Consider the following 15,305-nt stretch of genomic DNA (forward strand, 5'->3'; position numbering starts at 1 on the left):
ACACCTCGAAGGCTGCATATACATTGCGGTATTTTGGCTGCGCCTGGTTCCGTGAGGTAGCGAGAAGATGTTTGCGGTTCTCCTTGAAGAGTTTGGGGTACTCATTCCAGTTTCGAACGTCTTGAGATATGAACGCGCCGGCCTGAACCAGAGCCAGAGTATGACAGCCGAGGAGTCCTGCAATCGTCTCCGCTTGTGGCCGGTAGGACTCCCAGTCTGGTTGCCGCACTCTGGCGGCAGCTTTGAGGAGCAGGATCACGGAGTCGTTGAAGGAGACTGACTCGAGTTCGCAGCAGCCAACGGTCTCATGAATAGCACATTCATGGTTGCGCGAAGTCAAAAGAATTGATCCCCCAGGAGCGGTCGGGAAGAATTGTGCATAGTCTTCTCTTCGTTCATCGGCATTGTCCAAAACAAGGAGCCAGGGATGGGTATTGAAGTCTACTTCGGCAAGTGCGCTGAGAGCGTGTCTCAAATTCTGATGTTCTGTGCCAGGACGGATTTGATTTGCGATGTTTTTGAAGTCCTCCTCTGCAGACGCGATGTTGCTAGCGTCGACCCAAAAAATGCCCCAAAATCTTTTTCAGTTAGCATCCGCATTGTATATGTACTGCTGTGTACCCGATGAAGTCCCAAATACATCCAATTTGGTGTACGGCTGGAACGGCCTTGAGAAATGTACCTTGGAAGTGCACAATGGACAGTGGCTTGGGCTGGGTGAGAAATACTAAAACTCATTCTTCGGGCGAGCACGGTTCCTCATTTAAAGGAAAGAAACCAGGAATGAAATCATTTGTGTGCAACTTACTCGCTCTGCATATCGTTAATCAGTTTAACACAGATCTCGCTTTTTCCGATGCCAGCCATGCCATATATGACATATCGCTTCTGCTTCCCTGCATCGGCCTCCCGGAAGGCAGCCTTGATCGCCGTAATCTCATCGTTGCGACCGAGAAAATTTCTGTTCAGCGGTAGGGGATTGCCATGTCGGAACTGTTTCCGTTCGAGTGCAGAACGCAACGGCGCGTTCTGAATTCCCTGGACGATGTAGTTTCCGTCCCTCGCTGTGATGTTGCCGAATCTCTGAGAGTAAAACGCCATAGTCGAGTGTTTGGTGCTCCTCTTGTTTTCCGAAGCGTTCTGCAATCTTTTAGAAGAATGGGCAGCGTATGTGGACAGCGAGAAAGGTTTCAGAGAAGAGGAATGGCAGCAGTGAGCAGGCGGCCTCACCAAGAAAGGAGTGGGGCACCCTTGTCCAGCAACCTGACGCGCGCGAAGAATTATGCAACAATAGTCTGAGCTGAGCCTTGCAGATGCTGACACGAGCTTTCCGTCGCCCCGCCTGATCCCTGCCCTCAGGCTTGTCTGCTGCTTTAGGTTGAACGCAGGTCGGCATTTGTCGACACATAGATACTTTTCATAGGTTGCAGATATATCATTCCAAAGATATGCTTTGTTCTACTGAGAGAGGACAGATTGATGCTTTATTCGTCTGATCCAGCTTGACTTGTTTTGTCGGGCTTACGGATACCGTGCCGCCTGAAGTGGCTGGCGCCACATGTGTGATTGCGACTGTGATTCGCCATCGTGAAATATCGATTCTGGGCTCGCATGGCAAGGCAGAATTCGGTGACGTGGCTCCACACTAGTGGACTCTCGCCCTTTCATCAAGTTGCGGGAATAAAAGAGACCCTTAGAATCGATTCCGATTGAGGGTCCAGCAATAACTCCCCACAAGACTGGATCTCACTTCGCTCAGAAAGAAAAGCCTCCCCAACCTCGATGTCTGACCCTCTGAGTATTTCTGCCGGCATTGTAGGCCTTCTACAGGCCGTCAAGAGCGTTTATGGATTGATTGATAGCATCAAAGATGCCCCGGAGACTCTTACCCGCGCCGGAGATGATCTCAAGTCGACCGACAGCATCCTAGACGACTTGAAACGGTATACTGAGGCGTCCCCGCAAGCCCTGCCAGCATCCCACGCGCTTACGGACCAGAAATCTGCTCTGAGCTCAGTGCTCACGGAATTCAAGAAACTGTGCGATGATTTCCACAAGAAGCTGGATAGTTGTGTTCGCCATTCAGCTGAAGGCAGCAAGCTAAGTTGGACAGACCGGGTGATGACGAGTCTGAAGAAGGGAAGCATCGAAAAGTTTCAAGCGGAAGTGTGTAAAGCGAGGCAACTCATCAGCCTGAGAGTGGACATGATTTCCCTGTAAGTTCGTTTGGCACGATTCAGCAGCCGCTGCTGACTGACCTACTTCACCATAGCTCCACCACAGAGCAGAACACCGCAGAGATCCACGATTTCCAGCGAAAGAACGAAACCGCCATGGCAGAGATCATCCAGCAACTAGCGGGTCTCCACATAACCATGCACAATCTCCAAGCGCTCTCTGACGAGTCTTCAGAGTTGTTGGAGAGAGCGTTCAAGGACCAAGAAGCTGCACTGAAGGAACAACTCCGCTTGTGTGAGGAGAACCGAGCCGCGGCTAACAGTCAAACGCGCAACAAGCAAGAGTATGGTGATACCATTCTCGGAGACAACGTGCGATACGCTCAGTTCTTGGATCTGAACAAGGCAAAAGGCTCATTTGAGCAGAAGTATGGGGATACGGTAGTTGGCAATGGGACGTGGGGCGCCCAGGGTGCCATGGACGGGGCTATAGTGGACAGGCTGCTGAATGGACCTGCTGCCATTAGCCAACCAGAGAGATTTAAGGGACCTGGAAGGCGGCTAGGTGGAAATGTTGTGAGTTTGAATGACGTTCAGAGCGGGCCGATACCTGAAACGAAGAAGTAAATAATGTTCTACCGGGATTCGTTACTACTGACATTCCTTTGTTTCATATTTCGATATTTTAGAGACCCTTTCCACTGCTGTAGCCCATTGCCACAGCTCGGAGAAAATGTCTTTAGAGCCAACAGCAAATATCAACAGCTATTCACATTATTACACCACTATTACAGGTGGGCAAACAGTTGGAGATTGTGATTTCACAGTACCTTTATGATAGCCCCACTAACATATCCACTACTACACGATTATCATTACATCCCTAAACTCCATACAGAAAGGGAGGAAAAAAAAGGATTGCTATCGTGGACGAATAAAAACTATTGGCCAATTCAAGTACCGGAGGCTTTGCGAAATAGCGTGTTGGAGGCTTTCCATGGGGTAAGTAGCAACTGGTATGTACGGGACGGAAATCCATTGTGCATGTGCGGGGTTTGACAGGGCTAGCCCCACTTGCCAAACAGTTTTAGCTCGTAATGACCGCACTTGTAGTTGAAGATCTTGCAATGCTACGTCCCGCCGTGCACATACTGATTTATTCCGCACATCAGCTAACGCTGCAAGAAGCTCTGTATTAACTATCATGGTTCAATGTTATCCTTGTTAGGCATGCCGCAATTTGATGCATAGAATCGCGACTGTCGAACAACCCTGGCTTTCCTTCATCTCTACCCAAGTGCCCCGCTCCCAGGGCACTTTCCCCGCAAATGTGGCCATAGCGCTCTTGTCGATGTGCGTGCTACCATGCAATTATGCGTTAGTAGGTCATATGAAATTACATGAAGATGCATGTAAACCCCTCCTTCCCCTCCATGACTTAGCATCTGCGGGCCGATCCGTCATCCTCGCGGCCGATCTCCCGCTCGACCAACATTACCTGCATCATCTAGCACAAGTCAGACCTCACCTAATATTTTACTATTTGCACACATTACTTCATAGTCGTTATTGATGTTCAACATTCGTTTCTCCGCCTTCGTGTAATTGCAAAGCAATTCCTCACTGGCGCTTCACATTGAACACTACCACTTGAATCTCTGGTGCTCTACCTGCAAGAGAGCTTTTCATTTCGGTGCGACGTGACGATTCTACTTGGCACAAGTTTTGCCGCTCTGCACAACCCATATTCTCCGCTTATTGTGCAGGCCGCAGTAGCTTAGCCAGCACACCAGTTCGGTGTCTAGCCCTTCCTCGCAACCTCGACATCAATCTTACCAAGCGCACCAGAATCAGCGTTGTACGGGCTGTTGCTGACCATATATCCGGCAGCGGAGTTGCGGTCGCGGATCTCGAAGTGATTGCTCTTGCTGCCCCAGGGGCAGTCCCAGTAGATGGTGCAGATCTTGGTGTCGTCCTCGTACAGGTCGATGGTGCCCTCGGTGCCGGACGACGCGTCGGAGCGGCCGCACGCGGCGACGTCGGCCGTGCCGTTGGCCGGGATGGTGATCTGGCTGACCTCGGCGCTGGAGATCTCCGCGTCTTTGTTGCTGTCTTTGTAGAATTTGCCCCTGTTTGTTGTGAGTGGATTATGGCGGCGAATGTGTGGGGAGTTGTGGGTGTTACCAGAGGGCTTGGGCGTTCTTGACGCTGATGGTTCCGCTACGGAAGCTGTTGATGATGTGGATGATAACCCATTGTGCGTAGGCCATGATGACGGCTGTGCTGTTCTCTTGGATTTGCAGTGGAAGTGGTGGATGAGATGTTGATATGCTGATGGTAATGGGGTGATGTATATATATGCGCAACAAACCGGAGCTACGTCCGCTCCTCCACTTGATCCTTTCTCGTCAACATGTCATTTGGAACCTATCGTGACCAGTCAACATCCCGATACTATTGATCTACGCTTCCAGTTGCCATCTGAAAAGCGGAAGGTCCTCATCTATGCATCTTGATGGCGCAACTCAGTCACGCCATCGATCGTTGACCTCCACGCCCCGCTCCTCAACCAACGATATTCAACAGCAGAACTCGTGTTCCTGTAGGAGAAGCCAACAATGGCTTGAAGCACTTGCGAATCACCACGCCTCACCAGAAGAGTGTTCGCCAAGCCTGCAACCCATTGCGGGGTTTTACGATGGTGGGGAATTCGCGTAGGATCCGACCAGTAGCGTGTGGTTGCTTTTCCGGTGTTGCAGACCTGCTAAACAACCAGAAGCGGTCGATACAACCGATCATACGGTTCGAAGCGTGTAGCGAGCCGTTGTAGCCGACCATCATAGACTTCGCGCCACCAACTCACTGAACGAGTGGCGTTATGAAGACTAGCGCGGGCAGTGCCACGGCGTTGATCTTCAAATCGCTGCAGACAACCGCTTTGGCGAATTTCTCCACTTGATCATGCACGAAATAATTAGATTCAGTATCAAGATCGGAGCGGCTATTACGTCAAGCAAGATGCGGTCCGGCCCGTATTCCATGCACGACATGCACGACATTATTGAATCGCTATACACTACCAATTTAGGAAGGTCGCCGTCGATCAAGCACGATGCTCTCGGACCCTCCCCCACGCAGTCCAGAAATATGTGTTCCATATTGCTATAAGTATATGGGCCTCATGGAGGGGTGGACTACATTCTACACTCACCACATCTGATCAAGCACTCAACATGGGCGAACTCGTTCCGTACATCGATGGCATGCAGAAGGGCCAAGGGTAAGAGCCCGTCAGCACTTCTTCTCTGCTACAGCTAATTGGACAGGTACAACACGTACCTTCAACAGCTTTGCGTCAAGAACGCAGTCACTGTCGAGGGTTCGGATGGCCCAAGCAATCCGTTCCGGGCAACGTACAATTCCAAATTTGTCGACGACTACGAGTAAGTTTCAAGACAGAGCAAGAAATCATAATTGACGAATGCCAGGAAGCTTGCCCAAAGCCTCAAGATCAGCGCCGGAGCAACTGTGAGTGGATGGGGTCAGAGCGGCCAGGTCAATGCCAGCTACCTGGACCGAAGCGAGGTGGGTCCCATGGCCAACGAAAGTTTGCCACAGACTAAACCATATCAGTTTGAAAGCAGCACCCTGACGTACCAAGTCGAAGTTCTTGTCCAGCATCAAGGCAGTGTAAGCGACAGGCACACATTCAACAAGATCGACACAGAAAATCCAACCAAGAAATATGGCGACCGTTTCATATCAGGTACTGTAACCGAGGCTCGTGAAGCTGTGATGTAGGCGCTGACAGCCCCCTTCTCAGACTTTATCCGTGGGGGCCAGTTTCTCGCCCGGGTATCCATCACCGTCAAAAGTGCGTCTGAAACAGAAGAAATCAAGCAATCGTGAGTGATAAATGGTACGAAACTCTATATCCGCATACTCATTCATCTACAAAAGGGCTGAAGTGGCATTCTCCATGTACGGGGCGAACGGAAAGGTGACAGAGGAAGTCGAGACCGCCGTCTCCAGAATCAAGAAGAACACCACGATCAAAATCACCATCTACGAGTCAGGAGGCTCGTCAAAGGCTTCAGCTGCGGACTTCACTACATCCGAGACATCCGATCTGCTTGCCGTGAAGCAGAAGGCTGACAAATTCTTTGATGATGCGAGCGCAGGCGGGCATGACTATATCCTCTTGTGAGTTCCCCGGATGGCTATCATCTCTCGGAAGCTTACTTTTCCCAAGCGCTGTCCTCGGCAAATACACAAACTTGTCCGACTTTGACAATTATTTTGCCCCGCTCGACTACTCGGAAGCAAACGAAAGGGTGCGTGAAGCAATCGCTCTGCTGCTAAATATGTATGTGTGTGCTGATAACATGGACTAGAGCTGGAGCCTATCCGATGACTTCACGAGATACCAGGCTCTCAAGACCCTCATCAAATCTGGTCAGTATTGAGTGAGAAGACTTGCAGCCAGTGGCGTTGCTGATCATTCGCATAAAGTTCCTGAGAACAAATACAAACAGGGCTCGAGCCAACAGTCAGAGCTACTGGACGGGGCAATCAACAACGCGAAGAAGATTCGGGACAAAGTATGTTCTTACCATTGTTCACGATAGGCCGAGCGTTCCTGACAAATGACAGGTTCTCACCATCTCTGATCATCCCGATGACGCTCGAACACCATCTGACCATGTGCGCCCGACCGAGTTTCAACTGCAAGTGCTGGTAAGTCAATAACTCGTAAGAACAACCACTGCAGTCTACTGACTCTTCATCTTGTAGCGTGCAGTCAAGACAGTGACCTATATAGCGCAGAGCAGGCCCAAGGCCGACGACAACTGGACCGACAGTAAGCCAAAACGATTCCAAGCCTCAAAGCTTCCCACAGCTAACAACGAAAACACCCGTAGTTGTAAGCACGGAGGTGTTCCCAGATGGGGACGAAAACTTTCGCTTCGAGGCGTTTGACTTCGACAGCCTCATAGGAACGCAGGTCGTGTCGTTCGGCAAGAAAAAGGACGGCGACGCCTACACTTGCCTCATTGGCACCCGCGCATCGTCCCTCAACGGCTGGGAGGAGGAGAGCCGCTTGTGGGTGTTTTCGGAGAGAGTCGATCACTACGCCGATCAGATTGTCGGTGTCTCCCGTTCCGCCGTCAAGGACTACTTCAGAGTCTATGCCGCGGATCAGTCGGACATTGATCGCCCGAGGAAGTATCAGGTTTTTTACTTCTTCGTGCCAACTCCGGATGCTACTTACTAAGAAAGGAGTGATAGAGGAGTTGTGGATGGACTTGCATGAGCTCATTTGACAGTCCAGTATTTCGGTATTCAGATAACCACAAATCTAATAATCCCAACGTTGACCATTGATCTACCATCTTCGTAGTGCTTATAATAGAATGAATTCGTGCTCTTCTTTGTGGAGTAATACTGAACGGCGAGCAACTTGGCTCAGGTTCTAACAATAAATACTGATCCCTTGGTTGCTTCTGCCGCAGATGGATACCCAGAAATTATTCATGGAGTTAATTGGTAATTAATCCGGGAGATGGATAGTACGTAGCCTTGGGCTGTACATGCGCAACGTCCATGACTTTCTTGGAGAAGTATATATTCAAAAAGAGTAGAGAAATTATAACAAGAAAGGAAATTTTAGATGATGGAAACATCCTGCTCGTCGATCATCTTCCAATGTTCCATAAGATCCCATTTTTGCAGGGACTCATCAACGTCCTCATGCAACTCAAAAAATCCAACGCGGTAGTACTCATTCGTCTCTGAACCTGTTGGCTTGAGACAAAGTCCAAATACCTCCGCCGGGTTGCTTTGGGCATCGTCTACATATGTTCGGGTTCTATGGCGTCTCATGCGCACGAACGGACAAGAAAGTAGAGGAAGACACCAGACTCCCTTTTGGTCACTATCGCTGCTTTCACAATCCCGATAGTACGAGAATATACTTGTGACGCCTGGAACTGTCGTCTCGCCATCTCCCATTTCATCCGCCGTGCCCCGCCCAGGCATGCGGGTCATCTCTCTGAGCTTTCCCTTCAACAAGATCTTCCCGTAGAAAGGATATTGAGAAAGCTGCTCCTTCTCCACATCCACAGACAGAATCTCCGCCTGAGTCGTCAGATCTTGGTCCTTGACTTCTAACGGATAACGGACGGAATCGTTGATACTCGCCCAACTCCACGTGGGCATTTGAGCACGAGTGTCCTCTCTCATAACCGCTTGATCCCCGGGTCGCCAAAGCAGCTGTCTGAGCAAAAATGGGCCACCCCAGAGACCGGCAACGAACGGAGCCTTGTATGCGGATTGCATTCGTTCTGCGATTCCGGAGATGGCGATGAGCCGGTCGGAGCGTTTCGTCAGCTTCCGACGGGTGTAACCGGATACAGTATCGTCCCAATCTTCAATTCCACGAAAGTCGTAATTCCAGTCGAGGTTTTCATGGAAGGAACCATGCTTTGAGGCTCCAGTCATAATGCAACGCGCTTCCGAAGTGCAAGAAAAAGGCTTTTTCAGAGACCCTTCCGGATGGATATCCGTGGCATTGTGTTCTTTGCAATGCCAATAAAGTGTTTCTGAGAAGTAGAGAAGCCGTGGCGATAGAAGCTGCTCTTGTAGCGTCCATGCTCGTGAATTGATAGGCCTGTTCTTGCTCGCTGAAGGCTCGAATGCATTGATGAAAAGGTCGTTCGGAGTGGTGAACGAGCGGTTGCTCATGTTCGTAGCTGCATTCACACCCCGAAGCCTCACATCCTCTCTCCGTGGCAATGTGAACGGTGCTGGAACAGGGAACCCCTGATTCTTCGGATGAGTGCCGAATAGACCGGCATCTGCGTCCGTTCCATCGGCAGCGACTAATGTTAAGACCGAATTTCAGTAGATGCTTGCCATCTTAGTAGATTCTGCCGCCCAATCCGCCGGATCGTCCTGTACGATGCATAAAGCGTCGACCCATATGTAACGGATTTGAAGCTCCCTGGCCACAAACATGGCGTCTTCAATGGTTCGTGGAAGCCGAGAATGTGGAATACCCTGCACCTGCTGTTGAATGTTTGACTGTACGGTTCGAAGCTGTTTCGTATTGCCCCAACAGTAGCTGAGCGTACAGTATGGTATTTTCTCCCCATTACTGATGAACAGAAACGGCTTTTTGAGGTTGTAAACATCTATCACACGTGTAGGGAGTGGGGGACCATCATCACTGGCTATAGCGCATCCTGTGTGATTTGTTAGGCAGTCCTGGAGCCAGAGTGAAGCCATCCCGAGAGACGTCCCACAGCCTGTGTTTCTGTCATACTATGCTTCTCGTCGGCAGAGCAGAGATCTCAAGTGGTCTGTTACTCATACTGTTAGAGGGTTGATCTACGGAATGCTCCGATGTCCTTCAACTTGCCTCTGAAACAGGAAATGAGTATTGGAAGACGAATTCCACTTCCCTCATAGCCATCGAAAGAAAGAGATACATGATCTCCGACTTCGGTTTTGGTAGTTAATCGGACATTTTGATTCTCAGGTATGTCCATTTTTTTCTCTTCCACGATATGTAGAATCAAGAGGCAAAGTGGACATCCACTGTGACGGAAATGATCCTGTGAGACACATTTCTCAGGTGATGACAGTCCATTACCGAGACCGATGTAGCCGTTGGGTTGTGATACCATTAAAAGATCCGTGCAGGCATGACAAAGAGTGACTGTTGCTGAACTGTCTTTTACGAGAAACTTGCGCTCAAAGGACTCTCCCAGTGAATTGATCAGGTGCCCGTATTGCGTACGACGCTCAAGTAGAATATCATCTAGTTGACTTTCGGTGAGACTGAGAAAGTCCGTTATGTCCGTGTCCGGATCGAATAGAAGACGTAAAAGCCTCACCTGGCCCCGCTTGCTTGCCCGGCGTCTAGCTTGGATGGCAAATGTTGATTCAAGATTGAAGTTCGCGCCGTAACCCACAAGAAGCTGAACCGTCTTAAAATCATCAATGGATAGCGCGAGATCCAGAGGGGTTCTATGCTTGCCATCAGCAATATCAACCGCAGCATTCCTCTCCAGCAAGAGCTGTGTGAGTCCGTTTCCTCTGAGAACTGCCAAATGGAGTGCTGTGATCCTGAGCTCATCTACCCCAGGCCATAAGAGCTGGCCTGACTGCGCATTGATGTCCACACCGCGGTCGAGTATGAGGCAAGCGGCATCCTTATTTAGAAATTCGACCGAGATGTGTAGAACCGTGAGTCCGTTCGAGTCGGCTACGTTGACATCGCCGCCATTATCGAGAAGGATTCTCAATATTTCTGCATTGCTGCACTTTGCCGCTTCATGAAGGCCTGTCGTATGCGCACCCCATCCTCTCCCAAGCTGTGACCATGGGGCATTCATCCCGGCGCCATGAAGCATTAATTTAGAGACCTCTTCGGCATCTTCCCTGTATATTGCAGCTTTGAGGAGCTGTTCTGACTGGGAAGGGGATAGAGACCGGCTTTCAGACATGCAGATTGGGTTGCATCGAGTATCAATTGGGTGTTGTAATGGGGAAAACGGAAATAACGTTTGACGCTCGAGACGAGCGATGGGTTGAGCAAATTATAAGGCACTAAATTGCGGGGTAGCATCTTACGTGGTATCACATGCATGGTCAGAAACGTGCTAATAGTGGGGGCCAAACAGCCTTATCGGGCAGAAACACGCTTGTATGTCTCATTTATACAGCTTGTTTCTAGCTCTTACCAAAGTCACACGGCCGTAGCCACAACTGGGGATCATGAGCCCGGGAAAAAAAAATATGGGAGGTGAGCGTCGTATGTGCGGCCGTAAGTTGTTTAATGGTTACGAGGCTGTGCGTGGCGGAATAAGCTAGCATGTTAGCCGAACTTGTGGCGTCTGCCTAATTCAGATACCATTCATCTATCCACGCCAACAGTTTCACAATACATAATAGATCCTTACCAGTGTTGAGTGCAAGAAATCACTGACTCGGGGACTCTATTGCATCCAAAACTCGGATTCCACTCGTATATGTCACAGTTATCTTTACAGCTTCACAATGAGACGTAGCCCCCACGTAAGCATGCAGTAGGCTAACCGAAGACCCGTCAATGCGCTAGGCACCAGGCACCAGGCTGCACCAAGCATAAATACCACGCGCACCTCGCAGAACACCAGCTATAGCAACAATCGCCATGGAAGCACCTGACGCCCAATTGTGTGCATCATGCACCAAAGTGATCCAGGACATTACAGCTCATGACCCCAACAGCATTCCTCAGATTTACTTGGCCGATTTCTGCTCTACCATCTCCTCCTGCTCCCTTTGCTACTTCGTGAACCAGGTATTTCAAGAGGAGGGCTATGGGAAGGACTTGGAGCCTTGTGACGATGACGAGGGCCGCCGGCTTCTGCGAGAGCGGTACTTCCAGCTTTGGGTCCGACAAGGATCGGCGAAAGACCCCGTCCACTTCCAAGAGGATGACATGCCAGGAATATGCATCATGGAGATCAAGTACAACAGGAACAGCCACGACTATGCTTGTTTTATCTTTGACGGCTTCGAACGATACGTCCGGTTCTCTGCGGAGCCAGGTTGTTCCCCTGACATCACCCCATTCTGATGAAGCATCGATTAGCTAACCCTGCACACAGGCAGCCCAGCAGCTACCTCAGGAAAAGTCCACGCCGGCCCCACAATCACTGCATCCGGCTCTCCCGAATCCTTTGCCCACCTCAACACCCTCTACTCAGGCTGTCTAGAGCACCACGCCGAATGCCGCAAAACCCTGGGCGGCACCACCATCGACGAATCCCAGCCGCCCGATCTCCCCGCCCACATCCTCGACCTGGGCGACGACCCCTCCTCCACCTCCATCCGCCTCCTCCAACCCTCGCAGGGCCAACGCGGCCACTACGCCGCGCTGTCTTACCGCCGCGACCCATCCACCACCACCACCCCCGCCTCCGCCTCCATCCCCCTCTCCACCCTCCCCCAAACCTTCCAAGACGCCGTGACTGCCACCCGCGCCCTCAATCTGCGCTACCTCTGGATCGACGACCTCTGCCTGCAGCCGTCCCCCACCACCGCCCCACAAACCGGCCCCATCTTCACCCACGCCCGCCTCGTCCTCGCCGCCTCCGACGCCTCCACGCCCTCCGCCGGCCTCCTCCGCACCTACCCCGCCCGCCCCTCCATCACCCTCCCCTTCCTCACCACCTCCGGCAACCGCGCCGGCACCATCCTCGCCGAACTCCGCCCAGACGAGTCCATCCTCGACCCCGAGCAGGGCCCGCTCAACCGCAGCGCGTGGGCGACGCAGCAGTACATCCTCGCGCGGCGCGTGGCGTACTTCACGGCCGGCGCGGTGGTGTGGAGTTGTCGCGCGTGCCCGCACCGCGCGCTGTGGGATGACGGGGTGCTGTGGTATGCGTATGGCCGCACGAAGACGAAGTGGGCGCGGTTGGTGATGGAGTATTCGACGAGGGAGTTGGAGGTGAGGGGGGAGAAGTTGGTGGCGTTGGAGGGGGTGGTGGGGGAGTTAAGGAAAGTAAGGGACAGTGGGGGGAAGGGGGAGGGGGGGGAGCAGGGGCAGAAGGAGAAAAAGGAGAAGGTGAAGTGCGTGTACGGGACGTGGACGGATGCGTTGGCGTCGCATGTGCTGTGGTCGAGGGTGGGGAGGCCGGGGTCGATGAGCAGGCCGGCTGAGCTGGAGGCCGTGGCGCCGACGTGGTCGTGGGCGTCGACTGAGGGCGGCGTGCACATGAGTGAGTTTGAGTTCGGCGACATTGACACGGACAGCGATACCGACAGCGACGACGACAGCGATGACGGCGACGACAAGGATGCCAGAAGCGACAGCGCTGGCAAAACGGACAAGGGCAGCCGCCCCCCGCGGGCAAACGCGGAGCTGGCGATCGATGAGGAGGATAAGCGGAGGATCAGGGTCAAGGGGAAGCTGGGACGCGTGGAGCTACGCGTCATCGAGGACCCGGATCCTTACATGCATCCGTGCGACTGCCAGGTGTATTCTGAGGACGGCAAGTTAATTGGGATGGCCGCGACTGATGTTGGGCTGGGCGAGGGCGTCAAGACGGCAACGGCCTTCTGCCTGGCCGTGTTGTTTCACCCGTACAACTTTTCTGGCGGATCTTACATGACACTCTTTGTGCAACCACGAGAGGATGGCTCTGATCACTACGTTCGGATGGGCAACGGAGCAATCACGAAGAAGAAGTGGGTTGATCAATGGGATTACTCGGAGTTGTACTTGGTGTAGCTTTCGAGAAAGGCTCTGCCGAATTTGTATAGTTCGTATTGTATCGTCGTTGGCATTTATTTTGTTATTAGTAAACACTTTCCTAAAAGGTTTGGTACATGGTATCTTAGAACTATCTGCGAGTGTGGCCTGATGTGGTTCTCAGCTACCTTTGAAGCCCCGCAACGTTTGAATGATGGGGCAATTACCTTATTTGGCTGGGACTACGCCAGGACCACCCGCGTGTTACGGCGCAGCCTCCACAGGATGAGAAAGTCTGTGACTACCCGCGATCAGTCGGACCCACCCACTTCGTTCTCACCTCTTCTTATACCAGTTAAGAAAAACCCTTCGACAGGTTTCCATCCTCTTTGGTATTTAAATCCTTAGGTTAAGGCTTGCTGTTACATATAGATACGCAGGATTGCTACAGAAGACTAAGCCTTACTAAATTACGCATTCTAATAAGCATTTCCTTATTTATATACGGTGCAAGAGGTCCTGTTTGGTAATTACCCCATCAGCCAATCGCCAGAATGCATCAACATAAAGAGCAGTAGTCAGAGCAACCCCGACGAACCCGAACTACGTAAGCGACCCAACAATGTCGGCGGATGAGGATGATGGGGGCGGATACGTGACTGTTGGCGCGTCTCCAAGCCCGACGAACTGACAATCACGCCCTCCACACCGGCAAACCAATAAGGCAGCGCAGAACTCACGCAACTGCCGTACCCGACCTACCAAGCGAATCGACCTGAGACGACGTGATCGGCCTGCTCAACACCATTGTTGCGCAGAATAACAAGCTCACCGAGCAGAATGAAGCGCTTGCAGAACAAGCGACCAGCAACGAAGTTGAGATCATGCGGCTGCGCAGTGCGCTAGAGATGTCCGAGGAAGCGCAAGTCAAGATGGAATAGCGCATGGAAAAGATGGAGAAGCAGATGGCCGCGCTCGTCGAGACGACGCGCAGGAACCTGGCCTCGTAGCCGTAGATCAACGCGAATTACGCAAGCGCTCTTAGAAATATACCCGCTACGCCGCCAACATCTAAGAACACTAGCCCGGCGTCGATGCTAGCCACGCCGGTGCGAGCCGCGACTACGAACACGCTGTTACTAATGTCGCCGCCGCCAGCGATCGAGCTCAATCTCTCGGAAGCCAAAAGTAACACCACAAAGCCGGGAGACATACGCGCGCGCTTTCAGAGGGCGCTTGAGAGCCAGGAAGCGTCCAAGAAAATCAAGTGCTGTGGCCTAACGAGGTATGCGAGCGACATGGCGAAGGTGCGACTCCTCTTCCGCTCTAAGGATGATGAGGAAGCCGTTAGATCACACAGCGGCTAACTGAAGACAAGCATTCAGAGGCGCGAAGATGAGGGGCCAGCAGTGGTACCCAGTGAAGGTAGACAGAACCTCGGTCGGTTCCACAAACATACGGCCGATATTCCAAATGGTTTCTGGAGTGCGGTTGAGCGGAGTGCCCAAGACCCATCGCTAACGATAGAAGGCATAGTGCTGAGTCGCCAGTAGCCTATAGTTCGATCGAAGTCTTGCACCTTTTGCTTAGGCTTTAGAATGGCGGTGCTAGAGCTAAGCGCATTGTTCCATCATCGTACGTGCCGTTTTCGTCTTGCTGCACTGTGGATCTAACGTGGACAAGTCGGAAGAGAAAGTTCCACGCAACGAGAATATAGCTGCACTACTTCCGCTGGTGATCTTCCCGCAACTCGTAGGCTATGCATCCGAACCGACTTATGATTCCACTTTAGGTCGTGGAGAGAGCGGGGCTCGGACTACAGTTCCGATGATGCCCGTAGATCCCTGCAGCAAAACGTCGCGAACAGGTTTGCTGTATCACGT

The 15,305-nt window shown here is 51.9% G+C and overlaps 4 protein-coding genes across 4 annotated transcripts; 3 read left to right on the forward strand and 1 right to left on the reverse strand.

Annotated features, from left to right (window-relative positions):
* Window positions 1–1,782: 1,782 nt before the first annotated feature.
* LTHEOB_11402 (Nacht and ankyrin domain protein) lies at window positions 1,783–2,804 on the forward strand (the record flags this gene model as incomplete). The annotated part of the gene is made up of 2 exons (XM_035508155.1): window positions 1,783–2,216; window positions 2,273–2,804. The coding sequence occupies 2 exons, from the start codon at window positions 1,783–1,785 to the stop codon at window positions 2,802–2,804; spliced, it is 966 nt and encodes a 321-aa protein (XP_035366479.1).
* A 1,174-nt stretch (window positions 2,805–3,978) lies between these two features.
* Window positions 3,979–4,447, reverse strand: LTHEOB_11403 (Asp-hemolysin; the record flags this gene model as incomplete). The annotated part of the gene is made up of 2 exons (XM_035508156.1): window positions 3,979–4,306; window positions 4,362–4,447. The coding sequence occupies 2 exons, from the start codon at window positions 4,445–4,447 to the stop codon at window positions 3,979–3,981; spliced, it is 414 nt and encodes a 137-aa protein (XP_035366480.1).
* A 963-nt stretch (window positions 4,448–5,410) lies between these two features.
* On the forward strand, window positions 5,411–7,452 carry LTHEOB_11404 (uncharacterized protein; the record flags this gene model as incomplete). Its single annotated transcript, XM_035508157.1, has 12 exons — window positions 5,411–5,457; window positions 5,504–5,620; window positions 5,666–5,762; window positions 5,811–5,943; window positions 6,001–6,082; window positions 6,138–6,380; window positions 6,430–6,511; window positions 6,572–6,632; window positions 6,690–6,778; window positions 6,831–6,914; window positions 6,972–7,038; window positions 7,100–7,452. 12 exons carry the CDS (start codon window positions 5,411–5,413, stop codon window positions 7,450–7,452), a joined length of 1,455 nt encoding a protein of 484 aa, XP_035366481.1.
* A 3,924-nt stretch (window positions 7,453–11,376) lies between these two features.
* LTHEOB_11405 (Heterokaryon incompatibility protein) lies at window positions 11,377–13,461 on the forward strand (the record flags this gene model as incomplete). Its single annotated transcript, XM_035508158.1, has 2 exons — window positions 11,377–11,776; window positions 11,837–13,461. The coding sequence occupies 2 exons, from the start codon at window positions 11,377–11,379 to the stop codon at window positions 13,459–13,461; spliced, it is 2,025 nt and encodes a 674-aa protein (XP_035366482.1).
* Window positions 13,462–15,305: the final 1,844 nt, after the last annotated feature.

This window comes from Lasiodiplodia theobromae, assembly GCF_012971845.1.
Source record: "Lasiodiplodia theobromae strain AM2As chromosome Unknown scaffold_48, whole genome shotgun sequence".
NCBI lineage: Eukaryota > Fungi > Ascomycota > Dothideomycetes > Botryosphaeriales > Botryosphaeriaceae > Lasiodiplodia > Lasiodiplodia theobromae.